Here is a 12,093-nt window from a genome sequence, read left to right on the forward strand (position 1 = left end):
GACATCTCAGACATCAGAAATCTTATCGTGAATCTGGGTAATTCTATTTTAGTAGCGGTATAATAATAGCTATTATGATTTCGCGCTCGATTTCAGTTGCTCTTAGTCTGTAGCCGATTAATTATGCACTTCCTGTCTGTTATTTCTATCACTCAGATAACGGTTTTCCTGCAGGCAACTGATGTGTGAACTGCTATTATGGGTAACTACTTGAGATAAGGAGTTTACATTTTAAAATGGTTCGAGTAGACGATACGCTGCGTAAGCGATTGAAATGAATCCCTTGCGCGGGAGTTGAGCCAAGTATCGCTTAATGTAAGAATGACGTAAAGGCTAACATTATGCGACCGTAATCTGCCTTTTTGTGTAAGCGACTTTTCGTGTTGAGATTTATGTGATGGTAGCTTGGTGAAAGTTTACCGAATTAACTTAATGATGACTAGCTTTTTAAAATTATTATTTGAAAACTTATTAACTTTTTAACTCATTGTTATGAGCCGGGGTATGAACCCGCGACCTCCGGATTGAAAGTCGCACGCTCTTACCGCTAGGCCACCAGTGCACGGCGGCATGGCGGGATGACCTGAACAGCTTTCCGAACAACTGGCCGGTGGAAACACCAAATCAGGAGTCGTGGATTTCAGGGGAGAGGCCTTTGCCCAGCAGTGAGACCCTCAGAGAGGCTATAGAAAAAAAAGATTAGATAAGATGACTTCCTGCCCCGCACAGCTACGCTGCGGAATGAACTGTCACCCGCAGTATTTCCGGGCCGATACGATCTCCATATATGTTCAAGAAAAGAGTTTACTTCAATCTTAAAGTCAGGCAACGCACTTGCAAGCCCTCTGATGGTGCAGATGTACAGTCAGCTGCAGAGAAAACTGACCCGCAGCATAGAAGTTTGTATGCAAAGGTGCTAAGCGAATAGTATTTATTCCTGACTGTACATGGGTATATGATAATTGCAGACCATCAGGCGATTCTATAGGTAATTTTAAATTATCTGAAAGTTTGTAAAATTACTGAATGTTTACCTACCTACTGAAATGAAATGTTTCATGTGTCTGGCTATTCGACTTCACAATGTAGGAAATGAAAAACAGAGTATTCAACCGATTTGACATATTTATATTCACCGAGAATCGTTACTTTGGTATATTTAGCTCACACACGAACCACTTTTGTTGCTGGTGGGTCTCTTCTTTAGGAGTAAAACAGTACAATTCTGCCGTCAACAAAGGTGATTAGTGAATGCTAAACCTCACAATTTATAAGCTCCATTACCACAGATAGATCTGGAAAAAGAAACGTGATTACGTAAACACGGACACTATTAAACGATCTAGAAAATTCGGGAACTGTAGTCAACCCACCAAAACAATTACAGGCACCAGGATGGTCACAAGGATGACAGCTGCTGAGACTATCTTGTATTTGTGCTTTCGCGCCTTCACGACGCAGTATGCCTCGAACCTCTGATACTGATTCACGCCGTAGTGAAGCCGGTGGTATTCTTGGAGTTGACTCACAAATCCAGGATTGGGATTGATGAAAAACCGCTTTGACTTGACATATTCGAAAGCCTGGTCATAATTCATGTTGTACTTTTGCATCAGGTAGGCAATAACCAAGGTGGCCGATCGTGATACGCCGAAACGGCAATGGACGAGGACGTTCCCTCCACTTGTGAGAGCTTCCTCGATGAAGGCATTGGACATGGGGAAATAGGGCATGAGATTAGTCTGGCTCGTATCATATGCCTTGATGAAGAGGTTATTAATATTGCTGGCGGCGAAAGTTGACTTCGGGATGCGATGCGCTTCAATGGTGAGTACATGGGTGATATTAAGATGACGCAAGACATTTATATCCTGGGCAGCTTTGATATTACTCAGGTAAAGGCCAGGGATGACTTCGCTGTAGCAAACTTGGGTGCTGAGGTCGATCTTCTGCGTAACATGAGTGGCTCGCTGGACCCAGTGTCTGAGCGCCTGAACTGGATTGGCTACGCCCAGGAACGCCACTACGAACGTGGTTCCTAACATAACCACCAACCAATGCCCGACCCTGGTCATCTGATTTCGCTTACTTCATTATTTAAGTTACTTCACGAGGTTATACTATTTTTATTCATTATTTCTAGTTTGTTTATATTAAGTTTGTTTGACTTTGGAGGTGTGACATTTAAAAAGACGTTAGTGATGTGTCAGAGGTTCACGATGGAGATTTAATGGCGGCCAGTTTATTTTTGTATTTCCCAGAGTTTGTTTGAATTTATTTGACGTTGATTACGTGAGGAGCTCTTCATGATAATTTGATAAAGTAGGTATGAACAAAGAGAATAGATAGTATAGATAGTCATAGTAAATTTTGTAGTCACAGTAAATTTACTGCCATCTATCGACACATGACTAAAACTCAAAATGAAAACGTATAAAATTATCAAAAAAATGTATATATATGGATAAACGATTTTATTATTTTTATATCGTTTTGACCCATGTTCATTCACTGATATCTATGTGTTAAAATTGTTAAATATGAAACGGTGTCCTCACGCCATCTAGCCGAGCATAGGCCAAAGGTGTGTGCGCCATCTATCCGAAAATTACTTTTTCTTGATTTCCGAGGCACGTTTTTTCCTTAGACTTTATTTATCTTATACGAAGTTACATATGTCTTTGGTATGAGTCAGCGGGCGGGTAATAGACTTAACCAAGATCCCGTCTGCAACGATTTTGATAGGAAACGCAGTGCAAGTATTTTTTTAAACGTCAGACTTCTATGAAATTATGACGTATAAATAACACTTCCACTGCGTGTGCTGCTGCTTTCAATATCGTTGCAGACTTATCTTGGTCTAACTCTCTTCCTGACTCATATTTTATTAGTGCCTTAGTTTTCACTGTACCGCTAATCGCGCGATACAAATTTTGGATGTACTTAAAAATAAAATAAAATAATAAATTATACGCATGTCGCATCCACAGCGGAGACGAATACGAATCAGATACGAATATACTAAAACTTCATACCTTCATTAAAATCCGTTTACAAGCAAGTTTGGGCTGTAGGGCGTGGTGCCAAATAAACGACCAAATACACAGCTACTTTTCACGTCAGTAATCAATTATTTTCTTACACGATTTTAAGCCAGCTATTTCTATTTTGAATTCATTTAGGTATCTGTTTCCGGATTAAATGTAAAACCTGACAACAGTTTATTTGACCCTCGCCATTTTGCGGATTTTCAATGGTACTAATTTATTTTACTGGCAACAAGTGCTCTTTGACAACGAACGTTGGATGTCATCGAATGTCACCGATGTAAATAAACGGAAAATATCTACGAATATATTCAAATATAAACGGTTTTATTACAAAAATGCCAAAAAAATTGACCAAAGATGCGAAAAAATTGTAGTGAATGCAATCAAATACTTACAGCTTAAAAAAGACGAAGGATTACCAAGGATTACATAGCATTCCAATAAACAATGTTTTAAAGTTGGTTGTAGACATGACCGGTATTGACATTTTATAGTGCGGTTTAATTGAACTGGTTAGTTATTTTAAACCAAACAACTAATCTTAAATATTTCATTTAAGGTTTATGTAGATCGACGATAAAAATCCTATAACACAGAATAATTAATAGTACTACCATACAGAAAGGAAACTTCCTACAAAAACGAAGTTTAACAGCGGTTCAGGGTCGAATCATGCTGTCCCTTTCTAATATATGGAACTATCCCTTTCGGCTATTTAGGGTTGTCAAAAATCAAGTGATTATCTTATGTGTGGTCGTGCACGCAAAAGGAAGTCAAGTGGTGCCAACCCTAATAATTGCTCGGAGCAATGCTGAGCCGAGCGGAGCCGAGTTTGACCGAAGTCAGGAGTTTCGCACCCCTGCCTATAATCGAATTGGAGACTGAACGTTTTATAATCGAGGTTGGTGGTCCTGAAAGCGGCACAACATCTGATGAAAATCAGACTTCGTCAGAGTCAGAAAACGAAGAATATATTAACATTGAATATTTAGAATCAGATTTTGACGAATAGGTAAATTTAAAGAACCGAATTCTCTGTAAGCAATGTTTTGACATTATACGAGTATCAACATGAAGCCAATGCCCACTACCCCGACTATACATGACGTACGCACATTATTGCCATACGTAAGCTGTTTGCAGCGACACTATCTCAGGGTTAAATAAACTGTTGTCAGGCTTTAGGTACCCTACATTCTAAAGGCCCCAATACACAATGACTAACGATGGGCCATGCCAAGCCACTGCCATGGGTGACTGCCAACACCACAGGCCACGCTACTAGTGTCTAAGAAACCAACTACTTCCCGATTGCGCTCCACGATAGACAACTGATGGCCAGTCGTTCGCCATTGTATAGCATTGCCCCCTGTACACGATGGCGATAGCCTGTCATGGAACATCCTTGACCACTGTGTACTGGCCCTTAAAGAACTGTGTATCTGTGGCACATGGTCTTATCAAAATGAGATGAGAATCATATCTTTTAAAACAGAATGCACCTCTAGATAGGTTTATTGGCTACAAGCTCCGCAGGCGGCCTACATATGTTTACTGAAACTTATTTGTTGTACGGAATGGGAGCACTTCATTTTATCGTGCGTGCAAGCGTCTTAGAGGATGTAATAACTGGAGTCGCCTTTAAGAGCTTACCCCTCTGCCGCAAAACTTGCACAATAGGGGATATTACTGCAAAGTTCTGCCGCCAGAGTGCAGCACTACCGACTCAGTAAATTCATAGACTAACTTATACATACTGTGCCTTAAACTGTTTTTTGACAAGTTTTCACAGACAATAAAATATGACATTGATGCAACAAGGCGGTTTGTTAACAAGGGCCTACCGGTAAACGCGAAAATCGAAATTTAGTTATCTGCCTCTTTATCGCTCGAATATGCAAGAGTGAGTGTGATGTGTCAATGTGGTTTGTTTACTGTATGTGCCACAAAGATGCCACCTACGCAGAGCTTTGCCTAATATTCCCTATTGTGCAAACTATTGTATGGACTGACATGCCTATTTGTACGTTACGTACAAATAGCAATACATTTGACGTCCCTTCCCCCGCAAAAATCGGCAGACTGTTTCGTACAGAAAATGACAGCCATGACGTCTCCAGTTACTAAATGCTCTAAGGCAAGCTAGTTTTATAGCGCCTTGAACAATAATTGCTGTGAATCATACGAGTTCGCTCCTATTTAACTACATAGTTTACAAGTTCTCTACGGACCCCTTGCACGCCCCAGGGTTAGCCAGCTAAATCAGAGTAAACCGTTTATAAATACAGAGTTAAATTGTACTGGCCCCGTAGACAGCATGCCAATCGCTATCGCTCCGTGGCGATCGAAACGCAATTGTCACTGTCACACTAATATGGAAGAGCGATAGAGAGAAACAAAGCGATTGTTACCCTGGCTAGGCCGCCTGTACTCCTAGTGTACATGTCATTCGATAGCGTGACGCTTAGAGGATATAACCAACGGAGACGCCATGTCTAAAATCTTCGGTACAAAATAGTCTGCCGTTTATTGCGGGGGAGGGGCACATCAAATGTATAGGTACGTCATGTCAGATAAACGTCAGTCCATACATATGGTTGACATGTGGTTGACCATTGGCCGCCTATTTTCGACAGAGGGGAACGCCTGTTAATGGCGGCTCCAGAGGCGTGACGTGACGTTTACGTTAAGTCTTATTTTGTATGGGATTTTGAGTTTCCAAAACGTCCCGCTTGGCGCGCTGTTCAAATTCCCATACAAAATGAGACTTGACACAAACGCGTACGTCATGTCATGCTATCGAATGATATTTAGGGTTCATTTAGACGATGCGAGAACTCGCATGCGAGTTTCATTACATTGCGGGTTTTGATCGGTCGGTTGAATTGGACGTAACCAATAGTCCGCAATGTAACTAAAATCGCATGCGAGTTCGCGCGCCGTCTAAATCAGCCCTTACACTAGAGGTTCTGTTAACCTAAAAAGTAATTTGACCTATCAATGTGCAAGTTCGAATCACCCTCAGGGTTGCTTGCATCATACATTCATAACATATGTAAGTCGCGAACAAGATTAAACAACTGAGATATGCATTAATCTCCAACTAAGTAATTATAGCTACCTAATTAGTAATTACAAATCGCTGCCAAACCATAAAACACGGTGCAAATCCTACCAAATTAATGATCGCTTCGCAAGTCCTTTATGAAGAAACATCGTATCCATATTGTACCATACTGGTACTGTAAGAAATAGTAGTTTGTGTTACAAGGGATCAAAATGATATATTTCCGTCAAGGGCGTACATTGAATCCTGAATGAAGCGATGGATTCTAAAGAAGAATCCTGAGAGTAATGAGGGATTCAAGTGTTAACGCCCAAGACGAAATAATTTTGATACCATACCGTGTGTCACATACTGCTTTTCACATCAAATATGAGGAAATTGTTATGTTCCAAAATACAGTGAAACCTGGTAAGTGGGACCTGGATAAGTGAGAAACCTCTATAACTGGGACTCGTGGTGCGGTTCCGACACTTTAGCACTGAATTACCTCTGTTAGTGAGATAAAACGAACCTCTATAACTGGGATTAGTTGTTGTGATTTTATAGTCACATTTACCTCTATAATTGAGACAGAGAGTGTATTTTACCTCTTTTACTGAGACTATACTTATAAGATTACATTTTCCTAATTGTTTTTTTAGAATTTTATAGGGATTGACCTCTGTACCTGAGATAACGTCAATCTATGACCTCTCTAACTTGGACTTTATTGATCAATTTCCGTATTCTTACTAAGTCAATCCACAAATTCCGCATTTGCTTAATTGTGTCTAAACGACTTCAAATTAGTTACTTTATGTAGTTAAGACTATCGAAACGAAAGCTGAAATCTTGATAAGTAACACGATAAACAAATTTTCATTTTAAAAATTTCATGAAATCCGTATCAAATTTAATTTTATTTTAAAATATCTATTGGAGAATCATTCAAAGAAATATTTAAACAGACTTAAAAAATATTTAGGGACAAGAATTATTTTTTACCTTATTTATTTTTAAAGATAATTACTAAATACCTTTTTAACCACCTCTATAACTGAAATATACTCTATTCTCACCTCTTAATAGAGGTGATTCCATTAATATGGAACCCTCTGTAAATGAGACAAAAATTTATTTGTACCTGGCTAACTGAGAGCCTGGGTAAGTGGAATACCTCTTTAAGTGAGACAAATCTGCTCGTCCCTTGAAGTCTCACTTATCCAGGTTTCACTGTATGTATTATTTGACCAAAAATAATACATAAAGTGAAAAAAAAATCGTGTCCTAGAACAGAAAAGTACAACTTTGATCCCTCCTAGCAGGGAAGAAAAAGCCCTTTTTCGAATAGGTGATGTGAAAAGAGTTTTTTTAGTCACACCTGCGGGCTCAGCACGGTTCCATTTTTATCGACTATCACTATGCGCGTCCCTTTCGCACTTACATACTTGTTAGAACGTGACAGGCATGGTGACAAGGGATAAAAACGCGACCGTGCTAAGCCGCCTGGTCACACGAATCTAGCAGCCCAGCATACAATTGAAGTTAAGCTCTCATATTAACACGACATGCTGAAATATCATGAAACTTGGCATGGAAATTTAAGAACGTAACTTGGATTGTATGTGGGTTCGGGAGATTCTTAACATCGGTCATTGGAAAAATCTCTGTTTCAAAAAACTTGAACCAAATTCTATATAAGTGATTATTTTAGCTTTTATTCGAATTATCCGTATCTATTTATAATTGGGTGGTTTTACGGTAGGAATAGTTTTAAATATCTGTAGATTCTGCGGCCTGCAGAGTTTGCCTGAAAGTTTACATTGCACGGTGGCCGAGGTCACGACGTTGGCGACTGCAAATTGTTTGTGTACTAGCCCGCTCATGATTTACCGGGAAACAATACGAGTAATGGCTTGCACAACACTGCGGTCTGGATCTAAATCCGGCGACAGGACGCGGTTGATGGGTTTTACTCAACAACAGTTCCCCGCTAGATGAAGTATATGGGTACCATTTGATTTCACTGAGGCGGAGACGAGGGGAGATGACAGGACACGAGCAGAGGGCCTACCGCGAACCACGTTCGACGTGTTGCCTCTCTGTGTTGCACTTGTAAATTCGTATATAAGTGTGACAGGGAGGCAACACGTTGAATCTACCAATATTAGCATTGGTTGAATTCCACATATCTTCTCCGCTCCGCTGGATTACAATCAATGCTATTGGTTGATTTCCGCACGTCTTTTCTCATCTTCGCTCATCTATGCCTCAGTGGAAAGGCAGCCTATAAGGCAAAGTACGATCTTCGTGAAACTGCCCAACTTTGTCTCAGAGCCACTGAGAAGTTAACTTTTAATTCTGTTTGTATTCGTGATTTCTCGATGGGAAATTTTAACCACCAGGGCAAAATGGACGGTACAAGTAGGTATGCGACCATATTATGTTTTAGTTACGTACCTATCTTTGTGGCACTTACGTCCTTTTAATACAAACTGATTACAACCAACCATGATCACAACAATTTTCGTCGATAAGCTAACTTATTATATTTTCTGTTTGTTTTTAAATTTTCTTATTTTCATTTTCAAGTATTTTACGAGAACGAAGTCGCAGGAGGAGGCTAGTACTAAATAAAGGATGACTCACGTTAGACCGGGCCGTGTCCGGGCCGGAGCTTCCGGAGCTTACTTTTCTATGACATGACAGGCGATCACGTGATGCTTTAGGTACATAGAAAACGATGCGCCGGAAGCTCCGGCCCGGACATGGCCCGGTCTAACGTGAGTCAATCCTAAGCCATTCATGTTTTCTACATAATTGTAGTCTAAATATATGTACTTTATTAGTTGGCGCAAGGAATATGCCACATAACATAATAATAATAGGTAAGAGTTGCAAAACAGGGATTAGTATGTCGCTCTAGACATTGAAACCTGCGTTATTATTTTCATCGCATACCTACCGCGTTGCTTCATATGTACCATCGCCCACACTGTTAACTGTACATCGATGGACCTTATGCCTTTTGTAATAAGGTCCACCGATGTACAGTTAGGAGTGTTGCTGTTTGTACCAGTTTAAGCCTGCTTTCCGATGACACTTAGTTATTTAAGATTTAGAGGTAAATTTATAATAGGTGCAAGGTCGAAAGAGAACAAGATGTTTTATGAATTTGGTAAGTGTTGTCACCTGGCGAGTTCTCATCGCATCAATTCGGTACTTTACTGACCAAATTATCCGTGGCGTAGTGCCACGAACGCGGCAAAAAGTATAGCCGATACTCATAAACTTGCTGCTATTCAATGAACCCGATTGAAATTGGGGTTTATTGGCTGCTTTACAATCTTGATGTCTGGATTGGACTACAAGAATTTAGTATATAAATTACTTAGTAGTTAGGAGAGTTTATAATTGAATTAGGCTTTTATAATGAAGAACGGAACTTTCTGCAGCTTTTTTTGAACCGTATGACCTGATTTTATTCTTTTGATCACTTTAAATATGAAATTGAAAAAGTAATACGGGAACTGGTGCGAGAAACAAGTCGTTAGTTACGACCGAAAGAAGAACCATCAATTATGTTCTCAGCTTTAGTTTGTGGGACGTTTTCAAGATGTCGCATAAATTTTAACCGCAACAACGGCGGGCAGTTAGTCGGTGCTAACCTTTCCGCGACGCGTGGTCGCGCGCGAACCAGGACACCTGCTCATTAGGGTTAATAGCATCGGTTTAATATCGCTTATCGATCTATTTATAATCTCAGATTTATACGAAAGGTATTATAAGTGAATGTACACACAATAAGGGGTATTTTTGGACGCGCGGGCGCGGACAGGGTCCGCTAGCAGCAGTTCGACGACGGCAGGCGCGGCGCGAACGCACCGAACCACGGGCGCTCGGTCCAACCCTAGTGAGCAGTGTTCACGTGCAGTGTTCCAGTGTAAGTTAGGAGTGTTGCTTCGGATGTCGCAGTGCTTTAAGTGTCAAGGAAGTGTAACAAACGCTAGCTTGCGAGTGCTAACATACTAACGCATGAAGGCTCGGCGGCGTGTAGGTAACCAAGTGTGGCGCGGGCGTGTGTGGGTAGAGAAATTTGATAAGCCAAGATGTGTGCCGGACGGCTCGCCACTTTTGTATGCAGCGGGCGAGTCGGCGGACTATTTTTGAACTGCGGGATATTTGTGCTGTTTCTCTAGAGGCGGCGCGGCGGCCGCTCGCCTCCGCCCGCTCTCTGTTTCATGCTCACGTATGCTCGACACTCTGAAAGCATATTCAGAACCGTAAAAATAATACAAAATATATCACTTTCGAGACCATATTTGCTAGTGGGATTCAGTTTATTAAAATAAAATATCCGTTCGTATTTTTAGGTTGTGAATGTGGTTTCCAGGAATATAAACTCCGATTCAAAATGAACCATTATCTTCTTCGCGTTGACCCGGCATTTTGCCACGGCTCATGGGAGCCTGGAGTCCGCTTCACAACGAATCCTAAGAATTGGCGTAGGCACTAGTTTTTACGAAAGCGACTGCCATCTGACCTTCCAACCCAAAGGGGAAACAAGGTCTTATTGGGATTAATCCGGTTTCCTCACGATGTTTTCCTTCACCGAAAAGCGACTGGTAAATATCAAATGGTATTTTGTACGTACATAAGTTCCGAACAGCTCATTGGTACGAGCCGGGGTTTGGTCCCGCGACCTCCGGATTGAAAGTCGCACGCTCTTACCGTTAGGCCACCAGCACTGGATTCATAATTAACCATTGAATGTAGGTAATAAATAATTGACTCATTCAAAGATATTGATTCTAATTTGCATTTTTTGTTCCCGAATGTTATAAACATTGGCCAAACAATTGTCTACAATTTTAGGGACATTTGGACAAGTACCTAAATCACCAGAAATTAGATCTCAGTGACCTTAATTATCAGGAACAGAATAGACAAATTAAAACCTAAAGCTGTGTAATGTGTATGACCCGACTATTAGATTTAAAGGTTTCTTATGTGTGTAAAGAAATCGAAATACTTCATTTAATGTTACTCAAAAATGGCACAAACACAAATGACGAATGTGATCGGTAAATCTGTCGTTGTGATGACAAGTTTATGTTAGTATTATGAAAAATAACGGTATAAATAGTAACGTAGGCAGTCTAGATAGTTTCTAGCGTTGGTGCCTAGATACAAGACACACACTGCCAAATTACACGATTGAAATCAATAAAATAAACGAATATGTGTCTGAATACCTTGGATATATTTACTAAGTTTACAAAATTGTAAAGTAGTCATTTACTGTGGGTTTTATTATTTCGTTACATCTCGTACTGTCAATTGTCGTAATTAGTTTTGTAAGTGGCAATATTTAAATGTCTGTGTAAGTTTTATTTGGCATTTCTTTTTCATTTACTTAAATATCTCAGAACTTCACGCAAATGTTGTGTAGTGCGAATATTAGATAACATTAACATAAAAAACTTATATAAATAAATGGACGTTAAACTTGTGCGCCGGTTCAGAAATTAATCGTACAAAATTAATTAATTTAACATTAAATTATATAGGCTCGTAAATTAATCTTGGGATAAACTGTGTTTATGATTGTGACAAATTGACACAAAACATTTACGTGTATAAGTTCAATGAGGCAAGTGGATTCATGTAATTATACGGTTCATTTATTTATATTTCTTCTTAAGTTAGGTTGTTTATAACTTGAATATAAAAGTAAAATACAAAAGCACATAAAAACAATAAAAAATACATATAAACACATTATAAAAAACCTAACCTAGGGTGCCGTCAGGGCCGCAGAGTGAGGAATCGACGTACTATACGCGCCGTGTCCAAAATTATTAGTATTATTACTTGCATTTGTCTTAATGCATCATACAAACGAAAAAGGCCTTCATAATATCTTCACATTATGCCTTCTAGGTCTCAGTAATACTTAACACGAATGAAAACACATTTGTACAAAACTTTAGGTTT

The 12,093-nt window shown here is 39.8% G+C and overlaps 1 protein-coding gene across 1 annotated transcript; it reads right to left on the bottom strand.

The window, feature by feature from the left end:
* Positions 1-1,107: 1,107 nt before the first annotated feature.
* Positions 1,108-2,135, bottom strand: LOC134801406 (uncharacterized). Its single transcript, XM_063773939.1, has 2 exons — positions 1,374-2,135; positions 1,108-1,295 (listed from the first exon to the last, which is right to left on the bottom strand). The coding sequence occupies exons 1-2, from the start codon at positions 2,073-2,075 to the stop codon at positions 1,281-1,283; spliced, it is 717 nt and encodes a 238-aa protein (XP_063630009.1). The 5' UTR covers positions 2,076-2,135; the 3' UTR covers positions 1,108-1,280.
* Between the last annotated feature and the right edge of the window lie 9,958 nt (positions 2,136-12,093).

This window comes from Cydia splendana, chromosome 22 (genome assembly GCF_910591565.1).
Source record: "Cydia splendana chromosome 22, ilCydSple1.2, whole genome shotgun sequence".
NCBI classification, from domain to species: Eukaryota; Metazoa; Arthropoda; class Insecta; order Lepidoptera; family Tortricidae; genus Cydia; species Cydia splendana.